Source organism: Carlito syrichta, unplaced genomic scaffold (genome assembly GCF_000164805.1).
Source record: "Carlito syrichta isolate Samal-C Ts95f unplaced genomic scaffold, Tarsius_syrichta-2.0.1 Scaffold303180, whole genome shotgun sequence".
NCBI lineage: Eukaryota > Metazoa > Chordata > Mammalia > Primates > Tarsiidae > Carlito > Carlito syrichta.
Genome location: NW_007247276.1, coordinates 79,495 through 95,960, shown reverse-complemented (window position 1 = coordinate 95,960; position 16,466 = coordinate 79,495). Strand labels below are relative to the sequence as shown.

The 16,466-nt window shown below is 45.8% G+C and overlaps 1 protein-coding gene and 1 pseudogene across 2 annotated transcripts in view; one reads left to right on the top strand and one right to left on the bottom strand.

Moving 5' to 3' along the window:
• PDCD1LG2 (programmed cell death 1 ligand 2) overlaps nt 1-16,466 on the bottom strand; it is a 45,042-nt gene that overhangs the window by 12,285 nt on the left and 16,291 nt on the right. Inside the window, 2 exon segments of the mRNA XM_021712314.1 lie at nt 1,805-1,939; nt 8,339-8,608. Of these exon segments, the coding sequence (XP_021567989.1) occupies nt 1,805-1,939; nt 8,339-8,608 (405 nt within the window).
• On the top strand, nt 9,689-10,292 carry LOC103260346 (annotated as a pseudogene). Its single transcript, XR_002481953.1, has one exon. The product of XR_002481953.1 is annotated as a transcription factor BTF3 pseudogene (transcript).

The following is a 16,466-nucleotide window of genomic DNA, read 5'->3' as shown; positions in this document are numbered from 1 at the left end:
CTTGCTGCTTCCCATTTTACAGACAGAAAGACTGTCTCCAAGAAGTCAGGTGGCTCGTGCAAGGTCACAGAGCCAGTAAGTGGCCGCACCAGGTCCAAACCGAGCCCCCTGACCTTGGCTTAAAGCTGTATCCACAGCACCAGTGGGTCTCAACCCTTTTCCATGGCACATGAGTTTGTGAGCATGGCGGACACATCGCTACACATGCATCCAGGTGTCTCCCACTTAAGAAAGCAGATCCGAATGCAAGTGAGTTAGAGAGGGGGTTATTATATAGGCAACCGTGATTTCCTCTGATTCATTAAAAATGAAAAAGAAATTGCTTGCAAATGTAGTAACAAAGCTCTCCCGGTGACAGTTGGGACCTGAGCTCTACTCGCCAGCTCTGAGTTACTGATATGCTCATTTACTCTTAAGACTGGGATGAGGGGAGTTTTTTCCCAGTCTGTCTTTGAGTGTGACTCCATTCCATCCTCCCAAAGACAGCCAGAACAGAAGCCTTGGCTGCTCATCTGAAGTGACTCGGGAGTCCTCAGACCTCAGGTCTGGAACCTTGGTATAATGCTGTTTCCCAGAGGTGTGCGTGTGGGAGGTGGAAGAATGGCAGGCGATGAGAGGCCAGTGAGCTGCATTTGCTACAGCTCTCTGAGGTCATGCATGCAAAGAAGTGGCTCTGCTTAAAAGTCCATGTTCTGTGGAACAAACCCTGTGATTCCTCCTCCTTTGCTGTAAAGTCCCCCCCACTTTTATTGCTTTGGTTTTGCATATATGTATATTTCTCCTCCTCTCTCCTTTCTCTTCCCCCGTCCCCTTCTTCTTCATCCCTCTGCCTTCTTTCTCTGGACAACAGTTCCTTGCCTTCTACAGTGAGAAGTATTGTGGTTGTCACCCAAGCTAATGTACACGTGGGGCAGTGAACAGGTAGAGCAGGACAATATTTTGTGGTGGGTGAGAATGCAGAGGCTACGACTGTCATTGCAGAATAACAGCCACCTACAACTCCCCGTCCTCAAACGGTGCCGCCCCGAGTTGCTACAGAATTATTCTCACATTTCATTTCCTTTTCTATAGACAAGGTCTGCAGAAAACGTGGGAGCTCATTGAGCACTGACAAGGTTGCAGCTTTGGAAAGCACCGGCTGGGCCTGCATCCATCCTGGGGTTTTGTGGGCAGGCACATGGACAGACACACAAAGCATGGAGCAATCAAATTCTCTGTCCAGAGCACAAGGCTGCAGGGATGCTCTGTCCCAGCTGATTCAACAGAACGGGAGTGGGCTGGTGAGAACACAACAGGCTGAGGAGGAAGTCCAGGGGAACTGCTTAAGGACTGGAGGGCACTGCCAACCAGGTGCTTTCCTCCTCCCCCGTGGCCTCACAGACCTTGCCAACAGGGGATTCAGACTTGTGGGAGACAGGGGCAGGCTTGATTCAGCTCCTGCCCAGAAAGGGGGGAAGAGAGATGAGAACTGAAGGAACCCTAGAAAGGATCCTGGCAACCCCCCACCAGCAAACCCTGACCGCAGAGCTGTCGACAATGCTAGAAAACATTGCTCTCACGAGGCTGATAAAAGTTCTTGGCTTGAAGAAGCAGCAAACTCAGACACAGCAGCCAAATACGTCCTTAAAAAAACTCAGCGTACAAAGTTCAATGCACTAAAGACCAGAGCTATGCTCTTCTGTGGAGAAAAGCACCGGGACAAACTCAAAGCACTTCATAACTCTGAGTAGATTTAGTGTGAAACCGGGAAGGGACAGGCCTGGGGCACAAAGCCTGCCATTGGGTCACCGTGAATAAGACTCACCTTTCCTGGATTACAGTTTTCGGCAGAGTCGTTTTCTGAGGACCGTCGCCGTGGCTGTGAAGACAAAGGCGATGGCGCAGGAAGGGACCAGCGCGTGGAGCAGCGGAGTCGTGGAGGCCCCGGGGTCCGCCTGACCTGGGTGGGGGAAAGCCCCGGAATCCCGTGACATGGAGGGTCAGAGGCAAGTCAGCCAGGTGGCCACGCGAGTGGGTTACAGCCAGCATGGCCAACTTGCGTTGAACATGACTCACGCCAAGCGCTGTTCTAAACACTCTGCACGTGCTAGCTCACGTCATCACAGCAGCCCTGGGAGGCAGGTCTACTATGATCTCTGTTTTACTGTTTTACTGGTTTACTGAGGCCCAGAGAGGTGAGGAAGCTTTCCCACTGCTAGACAGGAAGTGATCTGGCCCAGGCTGTCTCATTCAGATTCTATGCTTTTTGCCCCCTGACCTGTCTATCATATTTCTCTCTCTCATCTGTGTTTATTTTTCTGTCAATCTCTCTTTTTTCCTGTTCTTCCTTCTCACCCCCCATTGTCGTAATCATCTCTCTCACTTTCCAGTGGGGAAGTTTCTCAGTCCAAAAATGTCTTTCCTCTGCTGACCTGCACTCACAGTGCTTAGAATCTATGTCTTGGCTATTTAGTGTCAAGGATTAACAGGATTCTTTTGAAAAAGCAGATACTATCCTAGGTGGTATTAATATACCAAATCTAGTCACTCATGCTTTAGTGTAAATTACTACAGCTGGCTCTTTGCCTGGTCTCAGCTAACAAAGGTCTTGGCACTGAAGAAAAGTTGGGTTTAGTAGAGACACATAGGAAGAGAATTGCTTTGGAGGCTAGGAAAACTGTTGTAAAGAAGGACAAAAGAAAAAAAAAAGAAAGAAAAACCTTGTTCTTCGGGTCAGAACAAGGCTCCAGATTGACAAGGGGCAGGACTGGAGGGGTGTTCACAGCAGGGAGATAAGAGGGTACCCAAGGCAAGTCGCGCCCTTTTCGAAAGCCTGGATGTCGCCTTGTAGAATCACTCACACGAAATAAGCACGGAAGGCTGCTTAAGGAAAGAGCGGGCAAGGCTCGCGTGAGAAAGGGCTGGTCCGCCCGTTGCCGTCTGGCAACCCCCCTCCCTCCAGCATCTGTCTCCTGAGAACCACGGACTGTTTGAGCTGAGAAGAGGTTAATATCTCGCAATCTGAGCTCCTCATTTGTTTGAGGAAGAAAGGCTGAGAGATGCTGAATAATCTATTTAAGGCCATCATGGCCAAGTAAGTGACAGAGCCAGGACTGCAAACCCAGATCTGTCTGATCAAAGCTCAGGCCCCCTCAGGTAATTGTCTCTATCCAAAAGACTAAACATTCGGGAAGAAAAGCACGTGCCCAGCCACGTGAACTAAGTTCCAGCCAAGAAAAAGGGTCTTCTGGATCTTGACCTTAAAATGCTGGATGCATTTCACACGACTCATTTCCTTTCTGAGGACTGAAAATGAATTTGGCAGTGATCCAGCTTTGATCACTTGACAGGACAACATCCTGCAGAATGGCAGAGCAACGAAATGGAAAGAGCCTGGATCATGGTATGACTCCATGAAATATGGCTATTTAGCTGCTTTGAACCACCTGAATATTAGGTGGAGAGAAATAAACTTTCGTCTTGTTTGAGTCACTGTATTCGTTAGTCTCTTTCTTGCGATAGCGTAGACTATATCCTGATACATACTCTTCTAGATTGTTTTATAGTAATTGCATGCTCTCTAATGATGTAATGATGCAATGGGAAAAATGTTCACTTTAGTCTTACAACAATCGCATGCACTCTCAGGCAAGCAAGCATCTTGCTAGAGGTGCCATATTTTTTTTCTGTTTTCACACTTTCTAAGTTCTAAATACCTTATAGGCAAGTTTCACTTAATCCTCACAATACCTCTATGAAGTATCTCACATTATTTACCCTAATTCTCCACATGAGAGATTGAGTGCTAGGGTGGCTCAGTAGTGTGTTCAAGTTCCCAAAGCCAGTAGGTAGCAGATAGAGGATCTGAAATTCAAGTCTGTCTGGTTTCAGAGCCTATGCTCTTGACCATTGCCTGAAGTGGCCTCCAGGTCTCCTAGGAGGGCATCTCTTTTCTTCCAACCCCACAAGGGTATTTTTTATAGTTATTTTTTGTGCTCCAGCCCAAGTACGTTTCCCAGTGAAAATACGGCAACTGGTTAAGGAGATGAAATCCAATTTCAAAGGGAAAATGATCTTCCTGCTTCCTAACTTCTGCTAGACAGTTGGGATGTTCAGTCATCCATCCTTGAGTCACAGGGACATCCTCCATCCCCCATACTCTCATTTCTGTGTTTGGTTTGTTCACCAACTTCTGGAGAAGCTTGTGGTGGGTCCCAGCAGTCAGCAGCTCAATGTATGAGAATGAGTAGAAAAGGAACAGTCATAAGACAGTTCAAAAATGCCTTTGGAAAACAGAAGCAAGAAACCCCGGGGGAAGATGTGTGACTTTGGTTATTTTGTTGCTGGTATTTGTGCCACAAACCAGGACATTATTTGGCTGCTCTGACATAGCTGTCCACATAGTCTGTTGGGTGGGCTAATGGGGACCAGGATTACCCAGGATCATGTCTCCAACCCATCAAGCCAACGTTTATCGAACACTTATTACGGGTAAAGCACCCTGCTTTCGTTTCAGCCTGGATACAAAGAAGACGCGTGTGAACAATGAAAATACACAGAAAACAAAATAGCAATAGAAAAGGCGGGCATGGTCACACAGCGAACAAATGGTCCAGGTAATAGGTCTGAAGAGGTGTGATAAGGCAAAGGCTCCTTTGTGCCCTGGAGTTACCAAGCTGACCTGGAGAGAGGGTGGGCCTGGAGCTGGTGGAGGGGGGAATAAGGACATTTTATGTGGGAGAAAACCATTTGGAGGTGGAAAAACACAAGTAAGTGCTGAGAGCACATGGTGAAGAAGGGAACACTTAATGGAGCAGAGAAGCCACATCAGGGAACGGCAAGATGAATGCAAAGCTGGGAAAGGTGGGTGAAATCGAGCTGGGTATCTCGAGCTGCACAAAGATCAGTCCATCTCCCTGCTGGCTGCATGTGTGACTGATGCCCTGCTAGATCCTGGGCTCTGAGGAAGACTTTGTAGATCCCCACCCCACCACGAGGCTGACTATTCAGCCATGTTGGCTCCCATGAGAGGGGTCATCGTTTTGCTCCACTGCTACCTTCTCACAGCTTGGAGGATTCCAGAGCGGTGGTAACTCTGCCACTGCCCTTCTCTACCAGATGGGAACATACACGGACATCACCGATATAAAAAAGGTGGACTCTGGTTATTCCTAAATTTGTCTTGCACAGGCCCCTGTTTCCCTGCAGACATCCTTAAATAAGTGTCCTTCTAGAAAACTACAATCCATCTAAAGTACAGGCCGACATTTAACCAGGAAATTGCCCACAACAAAGGAGAGGTGAGTAAGAAATTCCGGGGTGGGTGGGGGCAGGGTGCTCTTTCTGGGAAGCCTCTAAAATCGTAGTATGAGTTAGTGATAGCTCATTTTTCCTGAGGTGAAGGCCTGGCAGTCTTAACTGTGATATAAAGTGTGGCAGAGAATGCTGAAAGACTGACTTGCCCTGTTCATTTTTTCACCCACAGTTGGCCCTAAAATCAACGTGTGCCAAATGTCTATTTCTATCAAGGTCCTTAGCATGACTCCCTTTTTTTAATCTTCACATCCTCACTTCATCACAATGATTTAGTTAGGAAGAAGCTGGGCTAACTCTAGTGCTGGGATTGGGTCGTGAAGTTGGGTGGGTGGGAAGTGGGAAAAGTGGGGGATGGCACTAGTGCATCTAGATGCCTCTGGAACCTCTACCAGGGAGGATTTTTTCTCCAGAAGATAATACTAGACAAGCAACGATGAGATGGGTATTTAGTTATTTCAGTTCGTGGAGTCCGGTCTGTGGATCAATGCTGATTCACGACAAAGTTTCTTTTAATTTGGGAGAGAGCAGATATCTTTGATGCTCCACCCCGTATCTTGTCTGCCTCGTCGCCAATTTCAGCCCCAGTTGGATGCAGCTGAAGGTGATGGCTCTGTGCACGGCCTACCTCACTGCCCCGGACAACCTCGTCTCCAGCAAGTTCTGCTTCTGCACCAAGACTTCCCCAAGGCTGACGGGTGGCCCTTCTCACCATAATTTTCAGTGATGCGCTCACAGAATTTTGCTCTTCACTCGCACACATGTAGGCCCTACTGGATCGAAGGTCCGGCTTCCTAGGGGGATTCTTCTGCCAGGAGATACCGTACTGGTGCTGTTGCATCTAGAGTTGTGGCTGTCGCCTGGTCACTTGGAACTCTTCACCCTGGCCGGCCAGTGGGCAAAGCAAAGTGTTGCCATGCTGGTGGGGCACTCGGCCTTGATTGCCATGAGGAACTTGGATGCAGCTCCACGATGGAGGGAAACGGGGGAGGTCCAGAACTCAGGGATCTGCGGATCCTCCAGTTCTTTTTACTTCCGGGTTCGGTGATAGTTGCGGCAGCCCTACAACTGTTAGGGCAAGGAGGCCTAAAGCTTAGATCTTCTAGGGTCGAAAAAGTCTGAGTCATTCTGTCAGGCGAAGAAACTTTTCCATTTAAAGTGCTGGGTGGGGGAAATTGAGAATATATGGTGGCTTAAAGAGATGACACCTATCAGTTATGGCTTGGGATCAACAGCAGCAGCAGAAACTACAGCTGTGGTACAAACTCTTGCATGTTAAACCCTTTGCAGGCACTGTGACTGCCTCCCAGCTGGAAGGCCCAGTGACAGAGTGGACTTAATGGAGGGCACGGGTGGACTCGAACAGTCTAAGGAGAGGGCTTGCGGTCCTGACTCCCTTCCTCTCAGCCTCACCTCTGACTTAGCCGGCTGGGGTAGAATCCTGGGGGCACTTTGAATCACTTCAAGATCAGCAATTCCCCTCAAGTGGGCCACTTTGCTTTTTATCCTGGGATGTATGCTGAGGGAGTGTACTCAGCCCACATGCAGGCATAGTTCAGCCAGGAGGGTGAAAGCAGACCGGCAAGTCCTTCCACCTGAAGTCTTGTGTAAACATCTCAGAAGGCAGCATGTGCTTCTCAGGGCGGTCTTTGAAGATCTGAGTTCCTGTTGCCACACCAACAACTTTGATAATATGCCCTATATTTGCTTTTCCTTCTTCCCTGTCTTAAACTCCTAAAGCTCTCCTCTGCTCCCTGCATGCCAGACAAGTTAAATCTCTGCGTGCCAGACAAGTTATCACAGGCTCTGTCTTCTCTAACTAAGACAAAGGTAAAATGTGAAATACAATGACAGCATAGTGACTTTTAAAAAGTAAAGTCTGATTAATCAGTACTAGGGACGGTTCTTTATTTTCAGATTATATCCCTTCGTGGTGGGATAGGCCAGATGATGGCTCCCTTGAAAGATGTGCATGCCTTAATCCCTGGGCGCTGGATGTGCTACCTTTCACAAGACAAGAGGTCTTGCAGATGGATTACATTGAGGACCTTGAGATGAGAAGATCATCCTGAATCATCCAAGGGGTGGGACACCTCTTGTCATCACAAGAGTTCTTAAAAGGTGGAACAGGGAAGCAAGAAAGTCCGAGAAAGGGATGTGGAGACAGAAGCAGAGGACTGAGTGATGGGACTGCTGGCTCTGAAATGGAGGAAGGGGCCATTCACTCATAATAAGGGTGGACTCTGGCAGCTGGAAAAGGTGTGAAAATGAAGTCTCCCTAGAGCGTCTCCAACCCTGCTGACTCGATTGGAGCCCAGGGAAACCCATGTTTGGCCTCCTGACCTCCATAAGTATAAGATAATAATCTGTGTTGTCTTGAACCATATAGAAAACCTGTTAACTTGGTGATAAAATTACCTGCCTCTTATGAAAAGTTTGTGATACTGGAGGTCAGTTGTTCTTACTTGGCAAATAAAAAGTTGCTTGTCTCCCAGGACTGTCTGAAATTTTATGGATGCATGAAGTGGGGAAGTACAGAATCCCTTCCAGAAACATCCAGCAGAACCAGTCGAGCCTCTGCAGGATTTTGCAAGGGACCAGCTTTCCCAGAAAGGCCCCATAACCGGCTGGCTGGCAGCAAAGACAGAAAAGTAATACCCATCCTGCCAGCCGGAGGCACTGTGCATGAGTGGTTGTGCCAAATGGCGTCCCTTTTCTCTCCAGACTGGAAGGGGGGAGGGGACGAGGGGAGGGTGTTCAGTCCTTGCTGCTGCCCTTTGCAGTTGCAGGTGCAGCTTCCCTCTTCTGGAGGCCACCGCACTGTGAACGGGGCTTTTCCTAGAGCTGCCTTCTGCTGGGCCCAACACTGGCAATTGTTCCTCCAACAGTGAAGACCTAATGTCCTGCACTCTCCCCTAAATGCTGGTCACACCTCTGTGAATTGTCCCTTTCTTACATGCCCCTCAAATGGTTCATTTTGAACGTGCCATCTGTTCCTTGCCTGAACTGTGACTGGTAGACCTAGGAAGTGGGGAGCAGCTCTTACTTTGAGGGTCAATGATGGCTGAAGTAAGTTCCTTCACGTCTGCATTCCAGAACACACAGCTGAAGTTTCTTCCAGGGTTTGGCTCTAGGCGCAGAACACTGGTGACCTGGTAGAGGCCTTCAGGAGTCCTGGTGTGGCTGGTGTTGGCAGGAACACTGACGTTGGACCAGGACACTTCTGCCAGGGGATAGCCTTCAGCCTGGCAGGTGAGCTCCACTTCTTCTGTCCCCGGGACCTTTAGGAAGCGAGTGATTATTTTCTTGTAGGACGCTGGACAATAGAAGAAGAAATGAAATAAGTTTTTCTGATTCCTGTAGGACTCTGTACTTAATGATGCGAAATGAATAAAATTATCACTATAAATGTTAGGTAATAATGGTTATCATTTTCATCATTAAAAAAACACTTTCTATGTCCCCAATATCACATTATTGGTGCATACACTGAGTTATTGAATTCCTGCAATACAATAAAGGTGGCATTGCTGATAGTCTCGAATTTGTTGGGAATAACTGAAGGTGGAGAGCTTGAACACTTCATACAGAGTTGCAGGACTTGTAGCTGGTAGAGCAAATAGTTGAACATCAGATGTCTGGTTCTGAATCCCAGTCAGGGTCTGAGCTACCACACTTTGTGGCATGTTATTTGGTGCTATAAATTATCTTACAATTAGGGGTTGGAAGCTGGGCTCGGTGGCTCAGCCTGCCCACGCCTTTGGGAGGCTGAGGTGAGTGGATTGCCTGAACCCGCGGGTTTGAGACCCATCCAGGCAACTTGGTGCGACCTCGTCTCTACAGTAAATCAAAAATTAGCTGGGCGTGGTTGTGCACGCCTATAGTTTCAGCTACTTGGAAGGGTGAGGTAGAAGGATCACTAGCGCCCAGCAGATCGACGCTGGGTGGCCATGAGCGTGCCACTGCACTCCAGGCTGGGCGACAGAGTGAGACTCTGTCAGAAACAAACAAACAAAAACAATTAGGGATTGGAAAGAGGATGAGTAAATAAAATCACTAGATAACTCCCACATCTCACTTTATTCAGTACCTTTTTAAACATCTCCTGTCAAAAATTTACTTTTTTACTTCCTCCTTTCCTCATTTTCTTTGAAATTAAGGGGAGAAAAACAAAAACCTACATAATGGTTATAAATGGTACAGTGTCAGGCGTATTTATTATGTACTTCTTCTTTGTAGTCTGTGCTGAATTAATTAATCATATTTGACCCCCTGCTCACGAGAAAACTGAGATCTAAAAGAGACAAGGATGTATAGCCATTTTGGAAAAATGGGTTAGAGATCCCTTAAGAAACTAAAAACAGCTCTAGCTGCCATCTTGCGTCCCCACGTGTGTGCGCCAACCTCAGCTGGTGCAGCTGAGACCCCATGGGCTCCAACCCTAGTCCCCCACGCAGCCCCTTTTCCGCTCCGACAAGATGAAAGAAACCATCATGAACCAGGAAAAACTCGCCAAACTGCAGGCACAAGTGCGCATTGGTGGGAAAGGAACCGCTCGCAGAAAGAAGAAGGTGGTTCCTAGAACAGCCACAGCAGATGACAGAAAACTTCAGTTCTCCTTGAAGAAGTTAGGGGTAAATAATATCTCTGGTATTGAAGAGGTGAACATGTTTACAAACCAAGGAACAGTTATTCACTTTAACAACCCTAAAGTTCAGGCGTCTCTGGCAGCGAACACTGTCACCATTACAGGCCGTGCTAAGACCAAGCAGCTGACAGAAATGCTCCCCAGCATCTTAAACCAGCTTGGTGCAGACAGTCTGACGAGTTTAAGGAGACTGGCTGAAGCTCTGCCCAAACCATCTGTGGATGGAAAGGCACCACTTGCTACTGGAGAGGAGGAGGAGGATGAAGTTCCAGATCTTGTCGAGAATTTTGACGAGGCTTCCGAGAATGAGGCAAACCGAAGCGAGTCAACTTCCGAAGACGACACAACTTGAAGAAGTTACTGGGAGCTGCCATTTTGTATTATGACTGCTTTTTAAAATTGTTTTGTTTATGGATCTGATAAAATCTAGATCTCTAATATTAAGCCCAAGCTCCTTGGACACTGCAGCTCTTTTCGGTTTTTGGTTATACACAACTCATTCTTTGCAGCTAATTAAGCTGAAGAAGCCTAGGAATCAAGTTTGAAACAAAGATTAATAAAGTTCTTTGCCTAGTAAAAAAAAAAAAGAAACTAAAACCAGAATTACCATATGACCCAGCAATCCTACTTTGGGGTAAACATCCAAAGGAATTGAAATTAGCATGTAGAAGAGATATCTACACTTCCATGGTTATGGCAGCTTTAGTGACAATGGCCAAGACACAGACTTAACTTGTATCCACCAACAGATGAAAGGGTAAAGAAAATGTGATATATATATGTGCGTGTGCGTGTACTCTAACATATGTAGAATATACATATATTGGAGTACTATATACACACACACACACCCACACACATACATGTATATTAGAGTACTATACAGCCTTTAAAAAGAAGGAAATCAAGGCCCATGCCTGTAATCCCAACACTTTGGGAGGCCAAGGAAAGAAGATCACTTGAGACCAGGAGCTTGAGATCAGCCTGGCCAACATAACAAGACATTGTCTCTACAGAAAATAACAAAAAATAGCCAGGCACGATAGTGCCTGCCTGTAGTCCTACCTACTCAGGAGGCTGAGGTGGGAGAATGGCTTGACCCCAGGAATTTGAGGCTGCAGTGAGCTATAATGGCACCACTGTACTCTAGCCTAGGTGACAGAATAAGACATGTTTCTAAAAAAAAAAAAGAAGAAGAAAGAAAAAGAAAAGAGAGAGAGAGAGAGAAATAAGAAAATTCTGTTTATTTGTGACATGTATGGAACTGGAAAGCATTATGCTAATTGAAATAAGTCGGGCACAAAAAGATAAATCATCTCACTTATACGTGGAACCTAAAAGAGTTGATTTCATGGAGTAGACAGGTTGTTATCAAAGGCTGGGGGTGAGGTACCAGGAGGATTGACTTTTTTTTTTACATTGACTATATGTAAATAAGAAAAATAGATTTTTAATGTTCTCACCACAAAAAAATAAGCTGGTGAGATGGGCATGATAACTAGCTTGACTGAATCTTTCTACAATGTACACATAGATCAAAACATCACACTGTACCCTGTAAGTACACACAATTATTCTTTGTCAGTTAAAAATAAATACATTTAAAGATTTAAATAAAAGATGAAAAACTCTACCAAAAAAATTTAAAAATAAAACAGACAGGGTGATCTTGAGAGGGACCAGAAGACACAAGGCCAGGTTGTCTAATGATCTTAGATAACAGCACAACTAAAATAAAAAGCAAATGAATATCTTATGGAGTTTCTGGGGAGTGTGGAAAGTTTTTGGCAAGGGAAGAGGGAAGAAGCACTAGCTTTCATTAGGTAGGACATGTTCCCTTAAGAAATAGAATTTCAATACAATCTTTGAAATAAAGGTACCTTGAAGTAAAGACACAGGTGCAATGAAACCATTTTGTTTCTTAAATTGTTGGGAATATAAATGGGCACAAACTTTGTGAAAAATGATTTCACATTAAAATAATGAGAACAACTACATGGAAAACATCCAAGGCATATGATTTACTTATGGTTTTCCATATGTTGAACTTTGTGCCACATCCTTTTACATCCTGTGGAAGAAGAAGGAATGTTCATGTCACTCTCCACAATTGTTATCCCTCTGTCTACCACCCTTGCTGTGTGTCTCAGTGTTACGTGTTAACAATTTCATTGGCTACAGTCAAAGAGGCTCAGCGGATCAGGGTTCTCTAGCGAGAAGAGTCACTGCACTATGAAACATTGACCATGGCCTGTGGACATTTTGGCTCTTTCTTGAAGTTCTTGTCTCCATGTGGTCAACACGGAGACCTGACTGGGCCTGCTGGTGTGTCCCCAAAGACTGGGACATCTTTCCAGCTTCAGTCTCTGACTGGGATAGTGGAGGAGATTTTCTCATCCATGAGATGGGATGAATGAGCGAGTTTAGGGCCTGATCTACAAACCTGGACTCTCAGATTAAAAGGAGGCAACAAGAAACATAAGGCCTCCCCTTCTAAGTCATGTTCTCTAATATAAACTAGCAGAGACGCCCCAAAGGGAAAGAAGAAAAGGGAGAAATCGTGAGCTCATCCAGCTATTAATTTAAAACATGGTGTTCATTTGCCATTTGGCTATGATTTTTGTGCATAGAGCTTGCTTAGTCAAGATCTAGGAAAGGAGCAGGGGTAGGTGGCTCTGAAACCTGACCCAGCCCCTCAAATAAACACACACATATGCATACAATAATTGTTTCATTTGTGCCATACAAAATATGTATGTATGTGTAGATATGTCTGTTTCTCCTTCCAAGTCTGCCAATTTTCGTTTAATGTTTTAAAGTGGTGGTATTAGATGAACAAACATTTAGGATGCTATGTCTTCTTGTAGAATTGATTCTTTTATCATTATGAAATGTTCCTTTTTATATTTAGTAATACTCATGTTCTGATATTAATAACCCGCCAAACAGCTAACTTTTGTTTAAATACATTTATGAATGGAAACTCCTATTTCTTCCAGCAGCAGTCTCTGCAATGATCATTCAATAAAAACTTTCCTCATGCCAAGCCAAACACTGCCTCTTTGTAGCTTCAACCTATGGGCACTTGTCTAGTTCAGTAAAACAACACATGTCAAACAGTAGTTAAAAACGTGGGTTCAGACTCTGAAGCATTTGACTAGACTTTAGCCAAGGGCTAGTTACATGACCATTCAAATCCTTAGTTTTTCATTCATAAAACTGATACAACAGTGCTACTCTTTAACAAGGGTGTTAGAATGAATAAATAACTTAGGCACCTAGAACACAGTAAATGCTCAGTGTTAGCAATTATTAGCTCTTCTGTTTTACAGGCAACACTTTAGTTATTTGAAAATAACTAGAAAGGCCCCATATAGTCTTTTCAACCCTAAGTAAAACCTGCCTACTTGCTTTGTACCTCACAGGACATCATTGGACCCATTTCCAGATATTAATCTTCTGGTACACTTTATTTTTGGCAAGTTCTTTGAAAATGATACTGTAAAGCAACCTATATTCCAGACACTATCTAAGCAGCACAAATTATAGTGTGACTAATTACTTCCTATAAACTGAAGACACTTTGGGCTCAATCCAGGGTTTTAATGCAGCTTGAGGCTATTGGTTTCGCCCAACGGGTGATCTGCTGCCCAGCAAGGGTGGCTGTGTCCTAGTCACCTGAGTAAGAGACCCTTTGGCACTTGGGGTTTGTCTCCAAAATCTAAGACCATCAAGGGTCTGTATTATTACTGATCCCACATTTCACCACTTCATGCGCAAGGTGTGTGCTTTGTGGGGTCTGGATCTGTTGGTCCTCAGATCCACCCTCACTGTTCTCTCCACTCGGCACTGCAGGAAGGCAGATTTCTGTGGACTCCTGTCAGCCCATAGGTAGCAGGACAGGAAGACGGGAGGGTGGGAGGAGGGGAGAAGGAAGGGCGCTTCTCCCCATGCTTGGCATGCTCGTGGCCTCTCCAGCTGCAGACCCACCTCTTCCCCAGCCCCAGCCACCAGGGGACAGGCCCACTGTGCCTCAGTGTCTGTCAAGGGACCAGCTCCTGGACTCCAGCAGCCCTGCCTGTCTCCTTTTCCCTCTTGCCTAGCAGTGGTAGCAGCTTTCTTCTACTGCTCATTGCTGATTTGCTTCCTGTTCCCTGACTGGCTTCTTCTGCAAGACCGCTGGGCTCTCTGGGCCTCTGTTCCTCAACCATGCTCCCAGTCCTCTCTCAGATGGGTTGCTTCCAGTCATGTAGTTGCCACCTGGCTTTTCAGAAATGACAGCCCTTTATTACGGTCTTTTCCAGACCCTCTAGCCATTCCATTTCATATTGTTTCTGTTCTTTTGATATCATCTCTCTTTTCACTATACAGGTATTGCATATGAATTTCGGGCCAGACGTCACAGAAAGTGCTATACATCTATTTAAAGTTTATGTCATAGAGGAGGTATTTTCTTTCTCCAGCCCTTGTCTCTTTACAGGAATCCTCACTGGGTCCCTTAGATCTGCCCTGGCTTCCTTTAGAGATCCCACATCAGAGTAGGATACTGTTAGGTGATGGTCTTCCACTTTTTTTGCCTGCATTCCTCCTAAAGAACTGTGATGTAGTATGTAGTTCTCACATATTAAGTTAATTCTTAGAATTTTTCATAAGTCTCTAAATTGGAAAAATATAAAATGTTTAGCATCTTATACTATTTGTATTTTTTAATAAAATAATTATTTCACTCTTACATATGTATCTACTGGCATCTAAATATCAAATGAGGTATCTTTTATACACACTACCAATCACTGAAAAATGTCTATAAAAATTCCCGAATGGTCAGAACTTTGTTTCTTTTTATTCCTTGAACCTCACTTCCCATTTCACTTTCCCTACTTAATGCAACAGATTTTTGACAGCTCTTTTATTGATTATCCTCATGTGTCTTTACAACAACACAACATGTATAGCTATTCAAATCGAACGTTTTTTTCTTGTGACATTGAGGCTTTAATATTCAAGTTTTCTTCTGCATTGAGCTCTAATTTCTATTATCATCAGCACATATTTGATCAAAATGTAAACTATTATGAACATCGATAATTATCAAACATAAAAGATAAAAATTTACTGGAACTGTATCTCTTAACAAGATAGATGGGGCTCCCTTTTTCAAGTTGTTCATGAATCTGAAATTGCATATTCCGTGGTTGGAATGACTCTATGTGGTAGAATTTCGCATCAATTGTATTTCTATTTTTATTTTCTGTAGCTATAAGGGTGACAGACTCTTGTTCATCTGAGTAAGGCCTCGTTCCCATTTCAGCGAGGGTTATGGTAGTTTTGTTGAACGAGTGTCATTTTATTCTTTGGATGACAGGGTTTATATGGCAAAACGACTCCGTTTTCATTATCAGCTGTTAATGCTATTAGGGCCACCTTCAATTTTGTTGAAAGCAGGTCTGACACAACTTTTTTGCAAAAGTGCTGGCCATGACAGTTGGCCACGACAGTTCCATAAGGTGTCAATGCTTCCATCCACCCTTCTGTTTAGCACTATGGAGGTTGTTTACATCTGGGGCAGTTAATTATATCGTGATGGGTGAGAGGTAGGCATTTCACCAAGTGGGAGAAAGCAACAGTAAAAGAGGAAGTGTTTTAGGGGAACCCCAAGAGGCTGCCTGGCAGGCACATTTTCAGGCTCATCAGTTTTGGGAAAGAGTTTTGGGGACCATGAGGGTCTAGATGCTCATTTCCCAAGACTTCCCGTGCCCAGACATCCCTGGGAAAGTCTCTGTGATCTCCAGATATCCCGGTTTGATGGTCATTCCCTTCAGGAGCAAATTTCTCCACACCTGAGAAGTCTCTGATCTGGGAGAGGAAGCAGGCAGCGAGTCTTCCCCAGCCGGAGACACAGAGCAGGGTGGCTGGCCCCACTGGACAGCATTCAGACGGTGACGCAAACACGGAGGGGGTGATTGAGGGACCCTGATGCTTGAGTACACCTGGGGACCCTGTGAAGTACAGCCTTCTCTCCTTCCACGAACTGGACTCGGGCTCACGCCAGCGTTGGCAATCCCGCCAGCTGACGCGTAGCCAGAGCGGAGGGAATGGAGATAGAAAAGCGTCACATCTCGGCTGCTGGCTTTCCTGGTGACTCGGGGGTGCTTGGGGCGTGAAGAGGTCGCTGTCCCTGAAACAGCTGAGGCTCTTCTGACCAGTCTCTCCTCACGTTCACGACCTCTCCGGAAGTTTACAACAGTCCGGTGTGGCAGGTCCACTCTTGTCCTCCTCCTTCGTGTAAGAAATGCACGACGGCGTGAAGGGCCAAACAGCCCGCCCAAGGCCGCGGCTGCAAACGGCATTCACTTCCACGCCTGACCCTTCCCGCTCGTCCGTCTTTGACCAGACCACGGCGTCACACATGGCCGCCCAGGTCGGTGGTGTCTGAAGGCCCCAGTCCACAGGCCCGCGCGAGCCGGGGTCCCAGCCGGGCGGGGCCGCCCGTCTGGGGCCTGCTAGCCGCCGGGCGGGGCGGGGC